General features: G+C 37.9%; 1 protein-coding gene across 3 annotated transcripts; it reads left to right on the top strand.

Moving 5' to 3' along the window:
- LOC113567610 (leukocyte immunoglobulin-like receptor subfamily A member 3) lies at positions 1-17,843 on the top strand. Of its 3 annotated transcripts, none has more exons than XM_035536674.2 (12): positions 1-116; positions 3,495-3,557; positions 5,524-5,559; positions 6,029-6,304; positions 7,907-8,206; positions 8,344-8,637; positions 8,818-9,057; positions 13,740-14,012; positions 14,108-14,389; positions 14,680-14,958; positions 15,321-15,443; positions 16,650-17,843. In XM_035536674.2, exons 2-12 carry the CDS (start codon positions 3,530-3,532, stop codon positions 16,706-16,708), a joined length of 2,190 nt encoding a protein of 729 aa, XP_035392567.1. In that variant the 5' UTR covers positions 1-116; positions 3,495-3,529; the 3' UTR covers positions 16,709-17,843. The 3 variants fall into 3 exon arrangements, with proteins under 3 accessions (XP_035392567.1, XP_035392565.1, XP_081581600.1); XM_035536672.2 differs by having other exon boundaries at positions 8,779-9,057; XM_081725474.1 differs by lacking the exon at positions 1-116 and adding an exon at positions 5,685-5,704 and having other exon boundaries at positions 8,779-9,057.
- The last annotated feature ends 9,240 nt before the right edge of the window (positions 17,844-27,083 follow it).

Here is a 27,083-nt window from a genome sequence, read left to right as displayed (position 1 = left end):
CTTGCTTACTGTTCACTTCCTGCATGTGGGTCAGACCCATTGTCTTGGCTTTTTCTATGTTTCCCAACTTGCTTTGTGTCTCTTAGGTCTGATGCTGGCGTATAAAGGAGTCCAAGGTGAGTGTAATTTATTAAAGTCCCTTTTCATGTTATGTTACTGTTGTTTAATTTTTACTGTATATTGTATGTTTATGTCAGCTTGGGAGACTGGTGCTAGAGGAGCATCAAAAGACATTTTTTAAATAAATGGTGGAGATATTGAACGCTTTATGTACTGCTAATATGTCTATGCCATAATCACAATAAGATAATCCTTCATTATTCAATAGAATATGAGCATGTGGAGCATATTCACAGTACAGAGTATATTTTTTATTTCAAAATCAATTATGCATAAAGCAAACCACAGCCATGGAATTTTTTTCATTATTTGATTCGATTATTCAGACTTGTCTATGGGTCATGCAGGGACAATATTAAATTGTATGGCCCTGCTTGAGCCCACGTATGTGTGTTTTGTTTCTGAAACTGAACTCAAAGCCCAGTACAGTAAATGGAAACAACAAACACATTGGACAGAAAAATATCACACAGACAGTTTCCATATATAGTGTGTGAGCAGTGCAGAAGTATGTAGATGTGCAGCCCCAAATAAATTAAGTGTACAAATTATATGAGAAATAATAATATGCAACACAACACAATATGTGACAGCTACATCATCAAAAGAAGCAGTATAATAATAACATTGTACTGGCAGTATATTAAGTTAATAACATGGACAGTCTAGAAGCTGCTTTGAGCCTGGCTAAATATTTGCATGTTCTTGCCGATGGCTCGGGGGTGGGTGGGGATGTGGGAGGGAGCCTTCTGTAACACAGGCCTCTGTGTTATTTGTTTGTGCTGTGTTTGTACCAATTTGTTCCATAAAAAAAAACAATTGTTTAGGCTGTATTATTTATTGTTCATTTTTTTGAGATACTACATTGTTATATTTCAGTACATCTATTGGTAGGACAGGCATCACAATACAGTAAACACTGGAAATCTAACCAAATAAGTGTCTTTTTTGCGCTATGTTTGCATTGATTTGAGCTGGACCAAAAGTCCTCCCTATATGATTTTTTTAAATATATATATTACACATTACACTTACAATGATGTAACTCCTAGACACTGACTAACACTGACGTAAAAATGTTATAATATCTCAAATTTTGTGCCAACAATAATTTTTTGTCTCAACTTCACGGAGATGGATAAGAGGGGTCATTCATTATTTTTAACCCCATTTCAAGCAGTTCAAAAGTTAAATGCAAGAAATCCTTTAATTATGTGAACATTCAAAGTTCTAAACATTCCCCAAGTAGTGTACACACAGTTGCTTTTTTAACCTACATGGGCTTCCGTTATTGTTTGTCTGAACACTTTTTATTGATTGAATTTCTTTTATGTTAATACTTTTGTTTGTATTTTTAAATACTTTGACAGTTATTTACTTCTTTTTTATTTTCATTTGTTTGATAACAATATTATTGTTTTGTGTTAATTCCTTTTTCTGTGATTATACACTGCTTGGCCAAAAAAAAGGTCACACACTAGCCCGCCTTTAGCTTTGATTACGGCATGCATTTGCTGTGGCATCATTTCCACAAGCTTCTGCAGTGTCACAACATTCATTTCTGTCCAGAGCTGCATTAATTTTCCCCCAAGATCTTGTATTGATGATCAGAGATTTGGACCAATGCACAAAGATTCTCAATGGGGTTCAGGTCTGGACTCTGTGGTGGCCAGTCCATGTGTAAAAGTGATGTCTCGTGTTCCCTAAACCACTCTTTTACAATTAGAGCCCAATGAATCCTGGCATTGTCATCTTGGAATATGCCCGGGCCATCAGGGAAGAAAAAATCCTTTGATGGAATAACCTGGTCATTCAGTATATTCAGGTAGTCAGCTGACCTCATTCTTTGAGCACATAACGTTGCTGAACCTAGACCTGACCAACTGCAGCAACCCCAGATCATAGGACTGCCCCCATAGGCTTGTACAGTAGGCACTAGGCATGTTGGGTGCATCACTTCAGCCACCTCTGTTCTTACCCTGATGCACCCATTACTCTGGAGCAGGATAAATCTGGACTCATCAGACCACATGACCTTCTTCCATTGTTCAAGAGTCCAATCTTTATGCTCCCTAGCAAATTGAAGCCATTTTTGCCGGTTAGCCTCACTGACAAGTGGTTTTCTTAAGGCTACACAGCTGTTTAGTCCTAATCCCTTGAGTTCCCTTCACATTGTGCGGGTGGAAATGCTCTTATTTTCACTATTAAACATATCCCTGAGTTCTACTGTTTTTCTACGATTTGATCTCACCACACATTTAAGTGACCAACGATCACGACCATTCAAGATTTTTTTACGACCATATTCCTTCCTCGAAGATGATGTTTCCCCACTGTCCTTCCACTTTTTAATAACGCGTTGGACAGTTCTTAACCTGATTTTAGTAGTTTCAGAAATCTCCTTAGATGTTTTCTCTGCTTGATGCATGTCAATAATTTGACACTTATGATACAGATTAACATCTTTCCCACAACCACAGGATGTGTCTTTCAACATGGTTGTTTAACAAATGAGAAGCTACTCACTGCATCAGTTAGGGGTAAATAACTTATTGCCATCTGAAACATAATCTCCCATGCAGTAATTATCCAATAGGAGGCTCTTAACTATTTGCTTAGTTAAATTCAGGTGGTGACCTTTTTTTTTTGGCAAGACAGTGTAGTTTGCTAGCATTCCACTGATGTGGAGGTCTCTGGTCCTGTCTATGTAATGTGTAATTCTGGTTTGTTGGGGCATATACATTGAGTGAGACTGCAACTATTTGTGGGCACAAGTGGATTTGAATCGTGTCATATATTACACATAGTAACTAGTGTTTTGTATTACATTTTATTTGAATTTTATATGATTTTGTGATTCTCTAACTATATGTTAATTTATTTTGTTAATAATTATTTTGTCTGTTTGTGTGAATTAGCATCTCTGCATTTTGTTGTTGTTATTGTTGTTGTTTTGTGCATAGATTGAAAAACTTGTGATTGGGGGAACCCCCTTAATTACAGATCCACTCTCCAGCTAAATTCATTCCTTGGTGTATGTCAGAGAGCAATAGCAATATATATGTAGTGGCTACTGGCTGCTTTTATAGTTCAGTGCATAATTAATGCCAGTTCTGTGATTGCCAGCATTGTCTCAAAGTATTTTTATTGGTCTTAATATGAGCTTATAACTGAGTTAGTAAAAAGGTATTGTTAATTTGAAATATATTAATTACACAATATTGCAATGTTAATCCTTCTCCAGTGGATTAAACAGAATCCATCTAATTTGATTGATCTCAGAATTGTTGAAACTTGGATTACAACTTTACCCCCAACCTTTCCCCTTCCCAATTTCTGTCTCTCAAATGTGTGATGTGACTGGACGAAAATAGGAAAGTCTTTAGCACTGAATCATTAGTGGGACAGTATGGAACTTGGGCCTTTCTCTGAGCTCTGTGAGTAAATGTTCTCTTTACATTTTCATTAGAATTATGTTTGCCTGTATAATTAGACTTGGGACTGATGCACAAAAAAACTATTGAAAATTAAAAGAAACACTTGTAAAGCACTTTATTGCCTTTCAAAACAGCACTTGTGTGTCTCTGTATCCTAATTGTGGCCTGAGACATGCCAAAAATAAGGTGAGAGTTGTCAAAATCCACCATTTTAAAAAACTGCCATAACATTTTTTATTTTTTATTTTTTGGAAAAACTGTTTGACAATTTAGTTTCAGATCAATCTTCACTCATCCATTAAATGGCATCAAAAGCTGAGATACAAAAAGTTGACAAATAACTGAATTGATTGTTAATGTTTATATATTTGATTTTCAAGAATGTTTTTCATCTGGATTTAAATAGATCTACAGAGTCTGCATTGCTTCATTCACTGGAACACCCTTCCAAAATTAAGAAGTTACATATAGAAAGTTTGGTTCTGTAGGTGTAGACATAGGTACCAGTCATGTAATTTGATGTGTAACATCTAGATACTACTGTCTACATTTATCTAACCTCAAATATCTAAACTCTCAAATATTTTGGACCACCAGAACATCTTCTGTGCTTAAATTCAAGGTATCATTTTATGCACATTGTTCAGACACTAGAAATGGCTGTCATAGGTTGGAGGACATAACTAATTATTATTATAGAGAACAAGCAACTATGTTAGCCAATTAGCATGAGCTAAATGGGACAAATTCAGTAACATCAAAGACATCTTTTCTTTCCCTGTCTTTTTTTGGTTCCTATCAATTTAGTAATTACATTGTTCACACAGCACAGTAATGCCAACCTGAAACTACTGGTCCAATTGGTCTCCAAGCAGCCAGCCTTTTCAAAATTTGACTTTTTTAAGTAATTTGATATGTTAGTTTTGTAGAGCTGTACTGCTGTGCAATATGAAAATTATTACCACCATTAATAAGTAGGATTGAGGAAACAAGGAAAATGTTTAGTTGATTTTGCAGTGTGGGAGGATAGGCAGAGTGGTGAACCAAGCAATGTTTATTAAGTGTAATCCAAATATTGAAGCAGTCCATAGTAAAAGCATCAGAAATTACAGAAGCAAAACTGGATAACATAAAGGCCATAACCAGAATAAACCACAACACAGAACAGGGAACAAAACAATAACAGACAAAATAAGGGAGAAAGACATGGGGTATAAATACATATGATGCTTAGAGACACAGGTGGGCACAAAGGGCAGAGGAATAGGAAAAACAGACAAGTCAGGGACAAAAATGAAACACAAATGAAAACAAAACCACATGGCATTAGAAACACAACAACCAAGCAGGGAGACCATGAGACATCCATCCATGATCTTGTCATTCTAGAAGAGAGTAACCATAACTAGACCACTATGCTGATTAAAGTCATAATAATTTGTTTAGGAATACATTTCTCTTCATTATGTCTGACTCATTTAGAGATGCTGAGAGTCATGGTTACATTCAGGGCATGCAAACAAATGACTGAGCCTAGATCAGCCAAGTTTTTTAGAGAACTCTGTATGCATTAGGCTAATAGAGGATAACTACCACATCTAGATTTGGGTATTTCTTGAGTAGCAGTTTTCTCAGTTATTCCTGTAAGGACTTCATGTTTTCAAACAAATGAAATTTGTAATTATACAATGAGCAACAGTAAAATATATTTTTTAAATCTAAAAAAATATATTCTAATCAAATTGTTTTGAATGAAGATTTCTCACAGCACCAACATCTCACAGGTGACCACTGCTGGAAATCTAGTCAGTGTTTGTAAATAGTGGTAAGAATAGACACACACTGACTTAATTAAATTCTCCTACTACAACTACATTACACTTTCAGACATTTCTGTTCATTCTGCGTGGAATTCCAAACAATATTGCATATTAATGCATCATGTCCCATGTTTCTCTACTTTTAGTGCTGATTGTACTTATCCATTGTGGAGAAACTCAAGGTAATTTATATACATTTTATTTTCTGAATTGGTTTATAATCAGAAAAATATTCAGGTTTTATATGAGACCACTGCATTTGCACAACAGTGTAAACCACATGTTGAATGTAAAATTTTTCATTTAGAGATAAGTGATTTGAGGAAAGTGAGTATGACTTATCATCTTAATAAAAATTAAACAGTCATGCCAGTCTGTGAGTCTTGTCTATAGAAAGTGGTGCAGTTACATCTCCATTTGGCATGACCATCCATTTTCCATTAAGGTTACACTGAACGTTTTGATAAAAATAGAATCTATAGTGTACATCTGAAGCTTGTCTCAATTGGATACTATAGTACCCAAACAACTTAATGCTGATCTTGTTAATGATGCAAATTATTGGTGTGAGTAGAGTATGGAAGTGCATTATGTTTAAGAAATATCATCCATGGTCTTTTGCTAGGAGGATATTGTGTCATCTTTCCACAGAGATACCAAAAGTTGTGGCCTCCATAAATCCTAATGAACCGGTGTTTATGGGAGAGAATGTTACTCTTACATGTGGCATAGGAAAAGGAGAAGGTGTCTATAATTTGCAGTATCACTGGAAGAAAGAGGGTTCAGTCACTCCTGTCAGCAATGAAATGGAGTACAGCATCAGTTCTGTTGAACAGTTTCATGCTGGCAATTACATCTGTGAAGTTAAAGACTCAAAAGGCTCCACCGATTCTCTGGCCAGTAATGCAGTGTCACTGACTGTATTTGGTGAGTATGATTATCTTTTCAGTGTTCAGTTTTACAAATTAGAGACCAAGCCTTGTGACGAATTTTTCGAATGTTGAGGTAAGGTGTGAAAAACTGGTTCAGAGTTCCATGGGATGCTATAAGCACGCAGAGATAAGCAGAGCCTTGTGTACTGAAAATGAGAAGTGGCAGGAAGAACATAAACACAGAGATCCTGAAATAATCAAAGACCACCTGAGTTAAAGATGTCGCTTGACGTATGAACATTGCCCAAGGATGGAAAACAAAGGGTTTAATTTGATGCTTGATTAAAAAAATGTAATTCCCAAATAAGTGAGAAGAACTCAAAAGGTTAGAGTGACTTGAAAGAACATCAAGGAGCATTAAAATAGATGTGAACTAGTTTATCTTTTACCCTGAGAACAACCAAAATGTATTAGTATTGATGAAGTGTGTGGTAATCAGTAATTGGGATCAACGAGTTAATGTATAATGCCATCACATATAGTGAATTAAGATCATGAGAGCTCTTTATATGACTGCGAGAAATCAATGGGGTTTGCCTTACAGCCTGGGCTTGTGGCTCTTTAAAAGCACTGTGCAATCTTGTTCTTTTAGTCATTACCCAGATTTCAAGACCACACGTAAAGGTGGAGACAAAGATCCACTAGTAAATTGAGAGCTTCACTTTATAGCTCAGCTATAAAGTTCAACCTCCGGTTACTCTGCCAGAAGCCCTCCTGTCCTTGGCTATGCTTTACTATCTTGTCTATGAATAACACAAACAGGAGTGAAAAAAAGGTGAACCCTTGGATAATTCCCAACCTCTCTGCACAAAAAGCTTTACCTAATGGCGAGAATGCAGAGACTGTATTCACTCTGAGAATACAAGCAACGAATGGCCCTCATTACCAGATCTCCTACACCATACTCCTGGAACACCTCTAGGGAACATGTCTGGGGATATGTTATATTTCTCCAGATCCATAAAACACATGTATACTGCACTGGCAAACTCCCATGCTGCTTGTTTTGCTTTACTTCCTGTTTAGCCTTCCCTTGTTTCTAGTCTCCACCCCTTAGTAGGTACACCTCTTCCTCGTTTCTCTCTCATCAGATCCCTGTGTTTCCTCTCCCCTGGCCATTCCCTTTATCCTCCAGTATGTCTTGTTCTTGCTCATGCAAGAACATGTTCTCTTGTGTATAGTTCTCGTGCATGTTCTCTTGTGTATAGTTTATTTCCTTTGTTAGTTAGTTCCTTATCAAGTTCCCCTGATTAATATGTTTATACTTTGCCTGTGTTCTATTTTGTTTTGTAAAAACCTGTTCTTAGTTTAGCTTGTTTATCTGTTTTTGAGTTGCTGTCACATTTACATCTCAGACTCTTGAGTATCTGTCATCTCTCGTTAAAAGTCATGCACCTCAGCAACTTCACTTTGCCTCACTCCTTCTTATGTTACAGAGAGGAGCTTTTTTTACAGCAGTGGAAAGTATTTTGTATAATGAGGTGTTTTGTATAATAAGCTGTTTTATATTGCTTGTTTAGATGAAAATACAAAGATTCCTAGGATGTTATACTTAATGTCTGACTGTTAATCTCTTCTTTCCCCTTTGTTCTCACAGCTACTCCTGAAGCTACAGTAACTGTGTGGCCAGGAAGTCCTGTGTTCACTGGCGAGTCAGTAACTCTGAAGTGTGAGGTTGCAGGTTATAATGGGTGGAAATATGAGTGGTACAAGTTTAAAACAATCACTTCCTCATGGACTTCAGTGACTCCATCTGAGAATTATACTGTGAAAGGATACAGTCTTAGTATCAGGGAAGATGCTGTAGTAGACAGGGAAGCGTACCGGTGTAGAGGAGTGCGATATCACAGACCAAGCACAACACAGTACAGCACCTCTGCTACCATCATTACAAAGGGTGAACTCAAAGTCATGAACTTTATTCACTTAAATACTCCAATAAATTAATATTTGTTATAATGTATTTTTTTATTGACAATGTTAGACATTATTCTAGCTGTATAAGTCAATGTAGTCTCCTTTGTAATTCCACAGCTTTACCCAGAGTTACAATAAGTGTGGATCCACAGAGTCCTGTGTTCACAGGAGAATCAGTCACTCTGAAATGTGAGGTTAAAGACTATGATGGCTGGACATATCAGTGGTATAAACGAAATAACCTGAATCAATGGATTGTATTGCTTCAGTCAGTGCATTACACTGTAAACAGAGATACTATCACCATAAGCAGAGATGCTGTGGTTAATGGAGAACAATACAGGTGTCAAGGAAAGCGACATGACAGACCAAGCGCATCACAGTACAATAATGTTACCCTCACTGTAAAAGGTGAGCATATAAGTGTCATATATATACTCTGTAAAATGAGTGATAATACAAAAAACATTAGTGATATTATAACATTAGTGACTAGGTAACCAGGTAATTCTGCGACTTTATGGCCTGAACCATTTGCTTCAACTCCATCAGCAGTGAAAACTAAACCTGAACTCACATCCAACCTTCAAGGAGCTGCACTCACAGGAAACCCAGTGACTCTGTACTGTAAATTGAAGCAGTCTGCTGGATGGAGGTTTTACTGGTCCAAACATACACAGAACCCTGAGAATGAGACCAGCACTGCAACAAGCTCCTACACCATCAGCTCAATGACGCCCTCTGATGAAGTTAAGTACAGATGTAGAGCCGGCAGAGGAAATCCAGTCTACTACACACACTACAGTGATGTGCTCTTGGTCAAAGTAACGGGTGAGTATGACTGTTTAAGTTAATTGATTAACTGTTAATTGTTAATTGATCAATATTTATTGCACCTTTCACAAATCCAAGCACCCTTAACAATACGTAATATTTTTTTAAAATAGCGATATAGGAAGAGAGATTAAGATGGGTAAAGAGAAGAAAAGATAAGCAAGGATTTGAAACAAGATTGTGTCAAGCAGTTAGAGAGAGACTGAGGCAGAAAGATCCAAAGTCTGGATGCGCTGGCACTGAAAGATCTCCCACCTATGGTTGAGTGTCAAGCTTGGGGAACAGTAAGAGGTCCAGAGTTGGAAGATTTAAGTGTGCATGAGGGACGATATGGGAGCATAAGTTCGGAAGGATAGGTTGGAACCAGATCGTGCAGAGCTTCAAAGGTTAGAAGAATAATTTTGTCCTTTTTATGTGAAATGATGGGAAGTCAGTGCAATTACTGGAGAACGTGTAATATGTGCAGTGTGTTTGGTAGATGTAAGAACTCTAGCTGCTGAGTTCTGGATGCGCTAGAGATGCTTGATCAGTTTGAGAGGAAGGACATAGAAAAGAGAGTTAGAATAATCAATATGGGAGAAAATGAAGGCATTACTCAACATTCTAGAGTCACTATCACTGAGCATAGGGTGCAAGCGTGCAATATAACACAGATGGTAAAATGCAGTTTCAGTGCTTAACAACGTGATTCAAAGGTGAGTGAGGAATCAAAAAGACACCCGAGGTTTTTAATAATTTGGGCTGGCTTGATAGCAACACCTTCATTATCAGCAGAGAAATTCGAGACATGGGAAAGTAGTGATTTGGGTTCAACTAGAAAAACTTCTGTGTTATCGGCATTGACTTTTAGGTAGTTATTATGCAGCCAGAGAATTAAATCTTCTGCAATACATGAACTCAGAGCTTGGGCAGAAGCAGTGGGAGAAGCAGTGCTGATGTAGATCGGAATATCATCAACAGAACAGTGAAATTTAAAAGCATGATTATGAATAATCTGGCCAAGTGAGGAAGTGTATATGATGAAGAGGAGAAATATATATGATGAAGAGGTTGAGATCCAAGAGCAGATTCCTGGAGTAGTCCTTGTCAACAGAGGCCATAGATGATTTTTGAGAGCCTAGTGTGATGGATTGTTGTTTATTGGCAAGATATGACCATAACCTTTTTAATTGCTAGGTCAGTAATGCCAACAGATGACAGTTTAGAAATGAGTAGATCATGATTAACAGTAGCAAAAGCTGCTGTTAGATCTAAGAGAACCAGAATGTTGAGAAACCCAGCATCTGTTGACAGCAACAAATCACTGACAACTTTTAGAAGGGCAAGCTCAGTGCTATGCAGGGTGAAAAATACAGATTGAAAGGGCTTGTAGCTGTGCAGATAAAACTTTTTCTATTACTTCAGCTAGGAATGGTAGTTTGGGAGTTTGGTTTGTAATTGGCCAGTGAGGACAAATATAACCCAGGTTTCTTTAGTATGGGACTGACCACAGCTGTTTTAAGAGGGGACAGTACCTAATGAGAAACACAGGTTAGTCAGATGTGCAATAGGAGCAGAAATGACAGAAGATTTGAGAATAGCAGTTAGAGCTGAATCAAGTTAAGAAAGACACAAAAATGATTTAGAAATAATCTCAAAGACAGTGGAATGATTGACAGAGGTACAGAGAGACAGTTATCAAATATCAGAGACATGGGCTTGTGAAAGAGAGGAGGGAGTTACCAAAGGGAAGTACATATAAAGCTTATCAGTTTTATCCTGAAAGTAAGCCAGACAGATTTTACATGGGCAGAAGTGTTAGAGTTGTGTGGTGAGGGAGGTTGAAGAAGTTTTATTTATGGTATTCAAGAAAATTGTAGGCCTATGACAGCCAGTATTTATAAGGTCAGAATAGAAAAGACAGTAGGTGGTGTTTAGAGCATCCTTATATTTGGAAACATGCTCAGTGAAGAGTAAGAAGTGAACAGTTAGACCAGTAAGACTTTTGATTTTAAAATAGTTTATCCAGACATAAGAAATATTATGTGGATATCTTGACTCTCTTAAGCCTGCTATTCAAAATATTACAGGCTTTCCAGAGTCATTCTTATTTCTGTTTTTCCATGAGTTAGAAAATAAAAATTCTAGATAACCATTCTGTTTATTTTAGAAGTCATTGCTACCATGGAAAGAACGAATGTTCTTGTTCCATCAGGGCCCTTTACATTTATGTGATGTTTTAAAAGGTGAATGCAAGCACCTTCAACACTTGCTGCTAAAAAGACAGAGAATACTTTCTTAAGAACTAAACAAAAATCATTGGCTTGGAAGATCTACAAAGGGGAAGACAGATCCATTATTGTCTTGCTAAATAAATGTATCAAAGACCTTTTACTCATCAGTAAAAATACTGACAAACTTTTTATGAACATTTAAAATTTCTATCATAACCTAATAGATGACAGTCTCTAAAGAATTTGTAAAAGCAACTCTCCCTATACATGTGATTTTGATGTAGGTGAGGAGTGACAAAGAGGTAGGATACAGATGTGAGTCTCCAGTGTGAACAAGAATTTATTATGAAAAAATGAAAAAAACAAGGAATGAAACAACAATGAGTGGTATGCAAACACTCATGAAGCACAGCAGACAATAATCAACACTTAAGATGTTAGACACACTGATTGGGGAAAGAACTAGGGACAGGTGAAGCAAGGAACAGGCTAACAAGAGGGTGAGGCAACATGTGGGGGAAAGGTACACACATGCACATGGTGACATGTCAACAGAGAAATGAAACAAAAACACAAAGCAATGTGGCATTCTTCACAACATGAAGGAGAAGGGGGGTAGGGGACTGTTACAAAAAGTATACAATACCTTCTCCTTGGCCATTGTTGGCTGTTATATACAATGGATTATGCATTAATAATGGTTAGGGTACACAACTAGTAATAAGAAGGGTGCCAGTTCAAGCCCCTCAACCACCAGTTTGCCCCTGTTGGGCCCCTGAGCAAGACCCTTAACCCTCAATAGCTCAAGTTGTAATCAATCTTAATTCTAAGTATTTTTGGGAAAAAGCGTCAGCTTCTATATTAAAAGCGGACACAGGTCTTTTCAGTTTAGGTAAGTTAAACCCTGGGGGAAAATGACAAAATCAGTGCTGATTGTGCACTGTGTGCAGTGTAGAACTGGGTTCAGTGCTGCAGTGACAGTGAGACAGGACACAAAAGCAGCTGCGAGTCTGTTAAATCCATAAATCCATCATTGGAGACCTCTGGAGCTGTAACAGTATCTAAGATACACATAGGAAGAGGGACAAACAGCAACACAAGGGGGAAAAATGCAGACTAACAAGTGACTAGACAAAGAATGTTAGCGGCAAAGTAAACAAAACACAAGACTGAGTGGAGACAAAATCAACAATAAAACAATAAACAAAGAACACAAAGGCTATGTGCTGCAGGTACCACAGAGGGGGTCGGGGGGTGGACTCAGATAGTCTCAGTTTAACGAAGGTTAAACCAGTTACTGCAGGGTTTAAAAACACACAAAACACATCCATCACTAGGCATGCAGGCAGACCCACACACACAGGCATGCATATGTGCAAACCAAGACAATTGTTATGGTAGCCAAATTTTACCTAACCACCAAGTATATTTTGGACTGTCAGAGGAAACCAGAGACTCTGGAGAAAACTCCGACAGACACACAGAGAACATGGAAACTCCACCCAGATAGGGACCCTAGTGCTGAGTGGCAAACGTGCTTACTGCCAAGCCACTATTAAATAAATTGCATGCCTCTTACAGTTTGCCTTTTGAGTCAATAATAGGTATAACCTGAACAAATGCCATCTTTATATTAGAATGACAATTTATTGAGTGCAACTTGAGCAAATGAGGGTTAAGGGGCTTGCTTAGGAGCCCAACACTGACAGCAGTGGGGCTTGAACCAACAACCTTCCAATTATAAGCCAAGTACTTTAACTGTTGAGCTAAAAATTCTGAACAAGCCTAATCAGCACTGCAACAATTAATGCTTCCTCAGGTTTATAGTACCATGTGTTTTATTAAGCAATATTGCATTTAGTTAAAAGAAGCCATGAATCCCTTTAAAGTGGATAGGTATCAAACTATATAGAGCCTATGGAATATTAAAAATATTTGAGGTGAAGATGTGCTTCAGTTAAAATAATTGTCTTAAATCTCAGTAAAATCACATTTTTGCAGGTTTAAGATACACCTTGGTTAAACACATATACAGTGAAAATCTAGTGGGAGATGTGAGATTTTTAAGTGACAACATTTGTGATTAGCTTAAATTGAAAATGTGCAGTTTCCAAGAATGCAGCCTCCAAGGATGCAGCAGTGGTATTAGGAAGTCAGGTGACACACAGATTTAAACTCAGGTTAAACTGTAAATCACAACTAAGATAATGAAAGTGCAGTTACCTCCATATGTTGTAGTTGTGCCCAATATTTGTAATTATTATTATTATTATTATTATTATTGAATATTACACACAATATTGAAGAGAGTGTGAAGACATTGATATAGATAGAACTTCATTTCAATGTAATGTTATTCACTTGAATGTTTATTACATTTTGCTACGGGTAGACCAAAATGTATACAAACATAATGTGTGGGTTTTTTTGTTTTGTTTTGTTTTTTTGTTTTCGTAACATTTTCAGAGCGACCAAAACCTGTGGTGAACATAAAGCCTGATAAACTTATATTCGAAAGAGAGACTGTCACTCTCATATGCAACATACAGGGAGGAGGAGACACCAGCTGGACCTACAGCTGGTATAAGGATGGTTATAAATTCAACTTATGCAGCAGATCACAGCAGTGCAAAATCAGGTCCATTACAGAGGCTAACAGTGGCAAATACACCTGCATAGGACAAAGAAGTGACTCTCAGAGCACAGAGACCAGTGATGCTCTTACACTTATTTTGTCAAGTGAGTCTGGGTATTTGTTCCTGTGTTGTCATGGCAACTCCCCATTAATATCATGCAACAAGTTTGAAACTCTGTATGAACTCTATATGAGCTAGGTGCTGCCCAGGCGGTACTGAGCGTGTTTCCACAGAGCTGGCTGACTGAAGGAGACACAGTGACTCTCACCTGTGAGGTTAGAGGCTCCTCTACAGGCTGGACATTCAGCTGGTACAGTGATAATCAAAAGCTCCTCTCAAACAGCAGCAGAGGAGCTGGAGGCTCCTACACTGTCAGTTCTGCTGCTATTAATCACACTGGAGTTTATATGTGTAGAGCAGAGAGAGGAGAACCAGCTTATCAGACACAGTACAGCAACCAACAGCCACTATGGATCACTGGTGAGGAAGTACAGAAATACATATTCTGTTTAGAAGGACCAAGCTGATGAAGGACCTCTGTTTGAACCATTCTATTTATCTGGAAACTTTGTCTATTTCATTACCATTTTATTACCTCTACATCTTTTACATGTGTCTATATATTACCAGGGAGTAACAAGAGTTTACTGTAGTATGCAAGATTTCCAGATAAACAGGACATTTCAGATAAAGCTCCTTCATTCACTGTACAAATAAACTAAAAATAATGTAATTTATAATATAAACAGGTGTTCTCTCTACTTTTTCAGGTATATCTCCCCGAGTCTCTCTGATCATCAGTCCTAGCATAACTCAGCACTTCAGTGGTGACTCTCTCTTACTGAGGTGTGAGGACCACAGTGGATCTACTGGATGGAGAGTGAGACGTTACACAGACATTGGGAGGGTGTCAGATTGTTCATCAGGCTGGGGATCAGTTACAGGATCTACATGCACCATCAGTTCTCTCTTCACAGCTCACACTGGAGTGTACTGGTGTCAGTCTGAATCTGGAGGGAGCAGTAATCCTGTCAACATCACAGTGCAGGGTGAGGCTCTTTAAATATTTTTACTGAATCCAAAATGGTAAACCAAAGATATAATTGTTAAAATCTCAATTTTGTGCACTTGCAATAATAAGCAGCGAAGTCTAATATTGTATCATAAAGAGACCCTTTGGTAAAATATATTTTGATATTCTGAATTTGCTAAAAAAAAAAAAAATTTTTAAAGTACACTGTTCACATGAAAATATTCTCATCTAAACAGAAACACAGTAAGACTCTGAATCCAACTGAGACACTCTCTTTTTAATGTTTTTAATATCTAATATGTTTTAATATTTCCTCCCTCCATAGGCAAATCATTGTTTGATAATGCTAAATCAGTCTCTCTCTCTCCCTTCCATTAGTGTCTGGAGAATCTGATTCACAAGCTCCACCGTCCATGCTCAGACTGCTCAGTATTCTACTGCCAGCATCTCTGTTCCTGATTGTGTTAATTGTTCTAGGTGTCAGATGCTACAGTGCTCGAAGTAAGAACCCTCATTTAGTTGCATGCAGTTCACCAAATGCATGCAGTTCACCGAATGCAAACAACCATTAAAAAAACAAGAAATATTGTTACTTTTCCAATCATATACATCATCTAATTGCTGTTGGAGGCCTACAGTAGCCCAAGCTCCATCTGTCACTATTTGTTTTTCCAGCCAATGCTTAAACATATCAAAAATGCTGTTCCTGTGCACACCCACAATGAAACACACCTTTTTTACAACACTTGAACCTAATGGAAACTGGTTTTATTCAAATGAAATTAGGTTTATTTAGAGCAGAAATTTCAATCATCAGCCCTAATAGAGCACTGCACAGTGGTTTGGCATTTGTCATGATTATATATCAGTTAATACCAATCTCCTGAAGGGCTGTAATGGGTGACTCTGTATGCTAAATGATCAGTGAATTCTGAAATGCTTGTGGTCCTGCTATTCTGGGCCTGAGTTTGACACTCCTGGCTTACACTAATGACTGGCAGTGTTTCTAATAAAGTGCCTGTCTCACGCAGCACAGTAATATTGCCAAATGCAAAGTACAGAAACAATAACAGGAAAAAAGATGCATTATTGTAATGGACCACACTGAAAAACAGGATACATGTAGCAAGGCAGTGCTTCCTGATTAGGACAAAGCAGAGATACAAAGACAAATCAAACATACACCAGAGAGTAATAGAAATACAGAAAACAGGGCAGTGTTCAAAAATAAATCCAAGGAGTACAAAAATGGGTCAAAACACAAAAGCAGTGGACAAAGTAAACAAGTAAATAAAAGGAAATGTTTAGTAACTTGACTCAAAATGGCTTATATTGCAGTCTTAGCCCTTTCAGGCATGGGGCATTGTAGGAACCACACAATTCTTTCCCCATTTTACAGTTTTCCTTTAAGTTTAGAGAAGGAACCATTACCCTTTTTGAAAATGCTAAGTGTTGTACAAAAACGTAGCATATAATATGTTATAGAATGTAAATTTACAAAATTAATATTTTAAATAAAAATGCATGCATTTTATAAAGCAAAATATGGTGGTTTCTCATGGCATTCACTGTGCTTATAGTTGTACTATAGGATCACATTGCAAAAATATGGTAATTACACAGAGTAACCATGCAGAGAAGGGTGTGGCATTGACTTTGTTAGGAGAAGACATGCATTGGAAATAGTCATTATTTTCTCTTTTACAGCCAAACCTGATGTGCATACCAGAAGCTATACACTGAGAGAAGCTGAAACTTTGGCTTGAGAAGATTATTTTTGTTCTAGTTCAGTGTTTAATGTCAAGTTTTGTTGTTTTTTTTCCCATTATATTATACTCCAATGTGTTTTAAAGCCCCACATTAGAATTGCACTCATAAAAACCTTCCTTTGTTAAATGTTTGCGTTCTCTCAGGAAGAAGAGTTTAATGGGCTTTAAAAGCTTTAATAAGCCTTTTTAGTTTTGAATAATATTCTTGCTCAATTCTTCCTCTATTTAGCTTAGGTATAGCATATGTGTCTATATTTTGTATTTGAACTTTACATGGTTGTTTCCTTTTCCATATTTGCTACTGTTCAAGCTTGATTATTGTTCTTTACTTCAGTGCTAAACACTATAATATGAAATCAACAGAAAAGATGCATTGGCTTTTTTTCTACATTTATCTTATCAGTTAGATTATGTTATCGATATTCCTTGCTTAATGGTGTACTTAATATTTTACTTTAAAGCTTGGTTTTTAAAATTTGTTTTATTTTATTTGTGAATTAATATCTATGATCTCCCTGGTCTCATTTTTACCCTTTACACTCAGTTTGAGTGTATTATAATTTATTTCTCTGCTTTTATGTCAGTCAGTTTAAGAAGAACAATGCATATCTGTAAGAGAAGTGCTATATAAATTAAACTGATTTTATTTAGTAGAAAAATATCTGAAATGTAATTGTCTTGGCTTCTATTCAAAGAAAGAACATTTTAATAAAAACAATACATTTGTACTTTCCTCTATATTCAATTCTTTCAAATTGACTCAGTTAACTTAAATGCACTGACTCTCAGTTAATGTCACAGAATGCTCGCCTCTCGCCAGTCACGTGGTTTGGCCCGCTATGTGCAGTGAGAAGATCTTCGTTTGTGGCCACACCTGCACACACCTGCACCTCAGTTTGTCTATGTGTATTTAAACCCACGTCAGTTTGTTCAGTGTCATTGGTCATTAGTGATGTAGCGTGTTGATGTTAAATGTTAGCGTTGTCATTGTATGCTTGTTCCACTCATCGTTGTTACATGTATTCGTGTTTATTGTTTTTGTTCCATGTTAACGGTTTCGTGGTCATGTTCATTTCTTGTGTTATATGTGAGTGCCACTGTCTTCATGTAAAAATAAATGTTCGTCCACTTCGCTGGAGCCTGTGCGTCCTGCCACTCACCCTTCAGCACTCAGGCCACAACCGTTACAGTTAAATTGGCAGAAGAAACAAAATTGAGTTCTGTATTCACTGATAAATCAAACACTCTGAAGTGTGATTGTAATTGTAGATATCAGTAATTGTAGATATCAGGGGTATAAAAGCAGGATTAGGGCTAATTTCATGTAATGGGTGGCTCGCTACATAAGAAGGCTGGTACCAGAGACCATGGGGAGGCCAATATCTGGTAGCTAATCTCTGCGCATTAGCCTGATCTGCCTCAGGTGGCCCCACCCTCTATAACAGTTTCCCAAAGGCCACTCAGTGTGAAGGCTTGGTGTGTGTGATGATACCAATTACTAGCAAGTCTAAGGTACACAAGTATGATATTCTCTGCTCATCTCACCTGTTCTTTCTTTGCATTTGTCTCAAGTTGTTTCTTCTGGGGAAGCTTCTCTCTTATTGTTTGCCTTTGTCTCTGTTATTTGTCCTGTGTTATATATAGAGTGGTGATTACACATTTCTGGGTCCCTGACTTGGGTGGACCCTGGTTCAGTTCCTGGTAAGTCTGGTGGAACTTTGCTCCATTTCTCTTTTTAGTTAAAAGTGGCAGGTGGTCACCCTTATGTCTCCTCCCCACACATTCTTCTTAAGTTTTATTCTTAAGCACCCCTCACTGGCTCTTAGTCCACCACTTTTTCAATTCAAACCCCCTCTCCACTGCCTAGTTTCCTTTTCAGATTTGCTTATTCCAGTTTGGTCCAGATATAGACCATCTTGATTGGTAGGGGGGAGCCAGTAACGAGATAGCAGTTGTATCCAAGTACCAAATAAACTGGAGTGCATCAGAACTAGAGTCATCAATAAAGGAGCACAGCATCATTATCAGCCAGGGGCATAACATAGTGATGGAATTGAAGCACATCAAAGAAGACTTCTTTAAGTTGTATATAGCTGTATATAAAGTTTAATGTAAAGGATACAATCCTCAAATAGTTTTGCCAGTCCAGAGTGTCATGTAGACAACTGGCCATTTTCAGTTTACTAACACCGCAGTCAGTCCTCAGCACCGTGCTCCATGTAAAGGACAGAGAGTACAGACAACAGCACTCAATCCCAACATGCCTCTCCATGGTGACACAGAAGGACAGAGGAGGCTGAATAGATCAAGTTTATTTCATACCTCCTGTTACCAAATGTATGGGTTTAACCCCATGAACACAACATGCAATGATCATGTCTAATATGAACATGTTAAGCATAGCACTTGTATATTTAGACAGGTCACACTCTGACATGACACTGGGGGTGTCAGTAAGACATTTCTTGCCTCACATCCAGAACCAGCCAACAGTTCACTCTGTACTTCCTCTTTCAAACTTTCTTGTTATGTCTGCCTGTATATCTGCATTCTGTGTTGCAGGTTTTTTCTCTTCCTCTCTGGTGTCCCCATGCTGATCCACACCAGGTTTTCCAGTGAGCATAGGAACAAAACAAAAGGAAGAGGAAGAGACAAAGGATTTGGCTTGAGAGCTCATTGGAGAAGAGTTTGGTGGTGTTGATTTTTAACTTGTTGCTACATTTTGTTGTTAGTGTTTGCTAGACTTTGTGTATGACTTTGGATTTGCCCCTTGATTTATGGTTTGTTTTGCCCCTTTGGCTGATTGCTGGATAATATGTGTTTCTTGTATCTTGTATGTATATTGTCCTGTATATTGTTTCATACTGGGGGTAGGGAGTGGCTGCCATTTTGTTTCGGTGTAGGTTTATCTTTGTTCTAACAGTGTAATCAGTGTAGTCATTGTAAGTTTCTTTTTGTTAGCTTAGTCAGTCCTCATTTTGTTTCCAGCATGGTTTTGTTTGTTGTGTTGGCCTTGATCACTCCCGACGTGATTGCACTAGTTTATTGACTTTAAACACCAAACACTAGATATTTGCTGTCAACTTTGTCTGGTTATTCATCCCATTACTCCTTTCTACTGTTGTACTACTCAAAACCCCATGTTATGGCCTCACAGCCTAGACAGGGTCGTAACACTCCTCACCACTATATTTGGACATGGGCTATACCCAGCCCAACTGATACCTCAGTTCATATGGGCTTTGTCACATCAATGGCAAGCACAGCATTAATCTCATTATATTTATTAACTGAGCTGCCCCTGTATAGCCAATCACTTCCTAACCCATAAAATCCATATTGGCTTCCCCAATGCCTGAGTTCATACACAGCGCCACTGGCATGATTAATGTTTACTTAATGCTACCAGTTCCCCAACTAGCCTGTGCTCTGACTAGACCTTTCAGCTACTTCCGATAATGCCATCACATCTACACTTGGCTTCCAGCATCTAAACCCAAATTCCAGATGTGGCAGACTTGGCTACAAATCCCATATTGCCTATCTCTACAGGCCTTATATTTGCCTGCCACCCACATTCTCTCACCTCAGCCACCTTGATCAACTACATCCTCAATCAGAATTGTAAACTCTATAAAATAAACTATAGGTTTACTGCTTTCACATAGTTAAAGAAATACACTGTTCGCTCTGTTGTATAACTAGGAACTTAACCTACCCACTGTCCAAGTTTTTGTGGGGTTGGAAGGGCAGTAAGTTTCTCCAAGCAAAAATTTAATGTGACTCATATCCATTGCCCCCAGCTCTCGCCAGATGATGCTACACTTATCTCAATTTTCCCGGCAAAGATACTGGCCTTGCAATGCTGCTGATGTGCACTGTACTTGCTTGTCCTGTTTATGAATAAAACTAGTAATCATTCGCCTACTCTCTGGGGATGTGGCCTTATTAAATGTTTTGACGAATCAGCTGATCCAAACCCTGCTCTTCCACTTTGCACTTTTCTGACTACATCCCTATGCTGTAATGCGCTCTTGTCTATCTCCACTCACAGATTCCACTTTTCCTGCTTTTGTGACTGGCACAACCACTTTTATCACTGTGCCCTTAGACCCTGACAAAATAATCTCATGATTTACCTTAGTACATTTAAATTCCCCAACTACACTTGCCAGTGGTTGCTCCAGCACCTCTCTCCCATACCTTTCCACACTACTTAACCAGCATAGCACTTCCTTATAGCCTTGTTCATAATCTTCTCCAGCCTCTCTATTTTGGCGTTCACAATCTCATAAACCATCACTGGCTATCTAGTATGAGCCAGTAAGTCAAACTGGAGGCACAACAATTTCAATTGACTTGCTAGAAACAGTTTCTAATTAAAGTCTTAAATGTTTTCTCTAGTATAGAAGGTATCAGTTCTCCTTCCATCAAAATATTTTCCTTTCAAAACTGACTTGTTATGTTTAACCTTCACTTTCCCCTCCTAAGATTATCATTTAGCTTCTCTAGCAACTGCTTGGAACTATATAAGAAAGTGATGTAAGCATTTTTAGAATATGGTACCACATTCTTGAAGTATAACTGCAGTGGTAGCTCACCTGTTAAGGTCCTTGGCTTGTATTCAAAAGGTTTCCAGTTCAATCCTTACTGTTAGATCCCTGAACAAGGCCCTTAACCCTGTCATAATTGTAAGATGCTTTGGAAAAATGTGAGAGTATTGTTTTCTATGTCTTCTTTTTTTTTAAAGGAAAATCTGGTGTTGCTTGCTGACTCCTTTAAATTGTCTTCTCCAGTCTGAACCAGGCAAGAGAATCTCAGTACTGCTTCTGAACTGAATGAGTATGTGGAGACATTTTCTAGAGACTCTGCCACTGTAAGACCATTAGAATGTACAGCTGAGTTATATAGTCCAAACATAGGAATGCAAACTGTTACAGCCCTTATTCAATGGGTATATTGATGTGGCTGTTATTTATTTAAATTGTTTGGGGAATATTTTTTAATTGACTATTTAATTAGTTTGTGAGACGTTTAATGTCATTTGCTTAAATCAAGTGTTTTAATTGCTTGTTTGAACTGTGGAAGCATCGACTGTCTATGGGTAGAAACCATTATTCCGGCAACAGAACAAACAGATGTAATAGCATACAAGATGGATTTTTTTAACACTCTGCTGAAGGTGAAGAAGGTAATGTTAATTAATTATTTGTTCATCATGTATTGTTTGTATTGCATATGATTGCTCACAACGAACACCATTTATCTAGTGTAAGTTTGGCTGTATTGCTCATGCTGATGTGTATGCTGACTCACATATAAGGCTTTTTTTGTAGCCTTTCAACTTTCACTAAACTCCTAACTAGTCATTATGTATTAAGACCCAGAGATATATGTTCACTGAAATGAGTACAAGGGAAAGACCAATAGACTGGATAGTGGAGAGGAAAGATGCAGACAGTGGAGAAGACAGGCAGACAAAGGGCAACCTAAAGCAAATCTTCATTTAGAAAATCAAAATAGTTTGCCAATAGAAAACTGAACCATTGCTTTCACTTAGTTGGTATCACCTGCATGTTATTTTCAGCATCGTGTAACACTGGTAATGATGTGTGAGTCCCATTCCAGTAACCACTGATGACCACTAATTAGACTGTGAATAGATGTTTCACTGCCTCTTCACCTTCTGACTTCTTTATTTTCTGTTTCTCGTTTATCTTTTGTTGCTACTTTGTTTCATTTCTCTCTTTTTAGCTTTGTCTGAGTTTTATGTCTTCTGCTCCATTTCCACTGAGCTGCAACAGGCTCTCAGTATGTTGTGTGCCTGCAAATTTGAGAAAGGGGAGGAGCAGTTCTGCTCTTTCATTCAGTTTCCCACTGAAGTCAAAACTAAAACAGCTACACATGCACATTCACACCATGTGTAGCTTCTGTGGCATCTCCTGTATTTGTGCAGCACTACCTCAACCCACGTACATGAGCAAATAGGCAAAGAATGGACTTTTCAATGACTGTAGATAACCATGTAGCTAATGCAGCATCATATTTCACTATCACATGTACACGATTCTGTTTTTACTTACCACAACCCCACTTGCAGCCAACACCAGAAACGCACGCATGCAGACGAAAGTTAAACATGTATCTGACTCCAAATAAGTAATTTGGGATCAAAATGACCTAATGTATAGCACAGTGTAAATTATGAAAATATGCATAACCAACTTTATCAACTTCTTTATAGCTAAATCAGCCTGGTATGTCAGGTTTACCTTTTAAAATGGACAAATTTAGGATTTAACCTAGTAATCATGTGCAGCAGATATTTAGATGCTTTACATGGAGATTGTGTTAGGAATTTATAAAACTAAAGCTGGTTCTTAGAATATTGTTTAATGTGATAGTATTTAGCATTATATTATGATTCTCTCTCTCATTATATATATATATATATATATATATATATATATATATATATATATATATATATATATACATATATATATATATATATATATATATATATATTAGGGGTGGAACTTTAACGCGTTAATTTCGATTAATTAATTACAGGGAAAATAACGAAATAAAAAAATTAACGCGTTTTAATCACACTTTTGCACCAGTGCACGAGTTCCAGGCATACAGATTATATTGACGCACAATGTGATGAGCATGATGGAGATGACGGAAGAGGCTACGCTGGTGGATGGGAAATTTAAGTACAAGAAACTTCCAGATGGAAATACAAACAAAAATGTTGTTATTTGCACTTTGTGCAGGAAGGAGTTTGCTTATCACAGGACCACTTCCACCCTTCGTTACCACCTCAACGAAAAACATGTTGAGGCCAGCGCGCAGGTCAGTAATGTTAACTTAGCTGCTAAATGTGATAGTATTCCTAGTACGAGCAAACAGTGTCGCCAGCCAACACTCGACCACATGTCGGGGTTCACATTCAAAAACAAAATGTCAAAGTCCACGTCAGACAAATTGACCAATTCACTGGCGAGATGGATTGCTGTGGACTGTAGACCGCTCTCTGTGGTCGAAGATAAAGGGTTACAGGAGACGCTGCAAATTGCGTCAGCTGATGCAAGTTACGAACTGCCGTCCAGAAAGACAATGTCGAAAAAGATCCAGCAGCTGTATGATGAGGAAAGGGAAGTAAAACAGGTTATTGTGAAGAGCGCCACAAATGTGCCTCTGACTGGGGATCACTGGACCTCTGTTAGCAACAAGAATTGTTGTGATTAAAATGTGATTAATTTCGATTAATTAATTACAAAAATTCTAATTAAATTTTTTTATCAAGTTCCACCCCTAATATATATATATATATATATATATATATATATATATATATATATATATATATATATATATATATATGTGTGTGTGTGTGTGTGTGTGTGTGTATGTGTGTGTGTGTGTGTGTATGTATGTATGTATCATGTCTAACTTTGTGCAGTCCTCTTTCAAAAATTAGGCTCATTTTGTTCACATAATTATTTTTATAATTCATACTGAAGAATTAGACAAATGCATTAGCACAATGAAGCTTTACTAATGTACCAGCTTACATCAAGCAATCCAAAACAGAGTCAAATTGGCAGTATAGAATGGGAAAGGATACAAATTGTAATCAACCAGTAAGAGGTCAAGATACTAACTGGCATAATCGGTTAATCGGATACAGCTCAGTAACTCAGTGCAAACTTTAGAGACTTAGTAAAACTGGTGAAGATGAGACAGGGCATATAATAGCTCCATTTTTGTAGTGAGTGGCAGCATGAAAATTTCTACAGATGTGTAGGACACAGAAGCAGTTCTTACAGCCATAATGATGCCTTCAACAGACACCTAAAAATCCTCCAGTTATACACTTGTATTTCTCCAGTTGTGAAATTGTATTTCTGCAGTTGTGCAATTGTATTTCAGAGAAATTTCTCTGAACAATCAAAGTATTTCTCTGAACAATCAAAGTTAAACATAATGGAATAAAAGGATAGAACCCTGCAATAGTTTTGGTAGTCCAGATTGTCACCAAGATACTGGTCAGTGTCAGTTTACCAACATGCTGGTCCTTACCTGAGGGTTGTGAAGCCAAACTATCTGCCAGGAGCAGTAGCTTGTCCAGCTGATCTGTTTCCTACAGCCCCTCGGAGATCTGTCAGAGAAGCTCTCTCACCACTTCTCTAAGATGTTCCTTCACTGAGCACAGTTAGCATGAACTTTTACCCAATAATATATAGGTAAATGAACTCTCATCCCATAATATACATTTAGAACGAGCTCTCAACCCATAATATACAGGTAGAATGAACTCTCACCCCATCACATAATATACAGGTCCCAGATCGGAGTCACTCAGAAATCATGCATGTAGAGATAGCCTGCAGTTTTGACATTCAGAAACTTCTCTTGCATGGACATGGTTGCCCCAGTGAGAGAGCTGAGATCAGTGTTGACTAGACTGCAGTCCATCCCTCAGACACTTCTGTTGGTGCCTGGCTACAAGCATGCATGAACAGTGGAGAGGGTGGAGCCAGTGTTGGTCAGGGCCTGGCAGCTCTAACTCAGTGGCCAGCTTACCACAGTGATGCACCTTGTGTGCTATTTTCTTACAGCTGGCAGATCTTTCAGGTTGAATTACCAGCCAAGTTAGCAAGGCTTCTTCTAGGGACATCAGGGTTTATCTGTTGTGGTAGTGATTTTGGGAATAAGGCATTCAGGGATGCTGCATATCTAGGTCATTTTGCACCTTTTCAGGTGTGCTGGGCTACACCTGCCTCACCAGAGTTCACAGCTCAGCAGACCACCACCTCAGCTTTCCTCCTTTGTCTCCTAGTTTCAGATGCCAAACTTCTAGTCAAGGTAAACTAACACCTGAAACTAAAGTTGTAGATTCAGAGACAGGTTGTCATGATTGGCCACCCTCCTGGCATCCATGTTTCCATGGTTTCCCTGTCGTGTCTGTTTTTCTTTACTGCCTTGTTGTGATTCCTTTCCTTAGTTTCGTTTTCTCCGCGCCGCGTCTGGTTTTCCCCTCCCGTCATTACTTTCACCTGTTCCTCATTCCTAGTCCTTTTTTTGATTTTCACTGTTCATGATTTGCCCCTGTGTCTGGTTTAGGTCATGTATTTAAACCCTGTCTTGCTCCCTCTGTCTTGGCTGTTCATTGTAAGTAGGTTAATTGTTTATCTAAGTCTGTATGTAATCCATTTATGTAAGTCGAGTTTGTTCAAGCCTCAGTGTGTTTAATTCTAGCCCCTGTTTGTGATTAATTGCTGTTCGTGTATCCCAGCCCTTGCTCTTATCATGTATTCTTGTACTCTCCATGTTCGTAAATTGACTCTGGATACCCTAATGACTATGACTCTGGATTTGCCCCTAATAAATCTCTCTCTTCTATGCACATGCATCCGCGTCTTTACTGCTCACCGTTGCACAGATACACAAAGAGAGCAGACAGGAACAGGGAACAGCTCCTTACAAATATATAGATGATTAAGATTCAATAGGAGATCAGTTATTAAAATCGCACATTAATAATAATAATACAATATTGACACATTTTAAACAAGTTTACTAAATTATTTGTATGATGAATATGTGATCTCTTGTCCTGGTACATGTAAGGATTCTAGAAGTGACATTCTGAACTCAATGTCTCTTATTTGTTACGAAAATGAGAGTATTTTCAGTGAGCATAGGTTTAGCATTTTAACTGTTTTCTAAAATCGGAAACTCAGTATAGTCATGAATGTCTTTGCATTTTTAAAAGCTTTATTCCAAACGTATTTTGAATAACCTTTGACTTTATTACTATAACTGATTTAATATTGAAACTTCATAGAATATATGCACTTATAATGAACATCATTTAAGATTATTTCACTGACTGCCTGAAACATAGTGAATGGTTGATCAGAGATGTTTATACTGAGTAATGAACATGTTATGTTGGTGGCAAAGAGGGAGTAAGAGGCTAGTAAAAGTTGGAGAGTCTTTTTTTCTCCAGTACTAATCAACCTGAGCGTACTCGAAAGTAAGTAAACGGACAAAGTAACGGTGAGAGCTCACCCTCTGAGACCTGTGTGTCAAAGTCTAATACCCAACTGCAGATGGACTTACACCAGTCTAGAAGAACACCCGTGTTAAAATCAGAACTGTGGTCTACAAATAGCGACTTGAAATGTCCAAACAATGTTGTTGTGAGGACAGATAGAGGAAGCATATGCGGGTGAACGTTTAATAAACATACAAATAAGCAAGTGTAGTCAGGCAGAGCATGGTTGTACAGGGGCAGGCGGCAGGAAACCAGGCAATACACAACAGAGTCGCACAGACCAAAAATCAGCAGGGTAAA

This window comes from Electrophorus electricus, chromosome 13 (assembly GCF_041902795.1).
Source record: "Electrophorus electricus isolate QZ-2024a chromosome 13, ASM4190279v1, whole genome shotgun sequence".
Lineage (NCBI taxonomy): Eukaryota > Metazoa > Chordata > Actinopteri > Gymnotiformes > Gymnotidae > Electrophorus > Electrophorus electricus.
This window is presented reverse-complemented; position numbering and strand designations above follow the sequence as displayed.

Coding starts and splice junctions, on each gene's coding strand:
- LOC113567610 (XM_035536672.2), top strand. CDS start 3,530: ATGGAACTTGGGCCTTTCTCTGAGCTCT. Junction 8,207..8,343: donor TGCTACCATCATTACAAAGG/GTGAACTCAAAG, acceptor GTAATTCCACAG/CTTTACCCAGAGTTACAATA. Junction 15,444..16,649: donor CAGATGCTACAGTGCTCGAA/GTAAGAACCCTC, acceptor TCTCTTTTACAG/CCAAACCTGATGTGCATACC.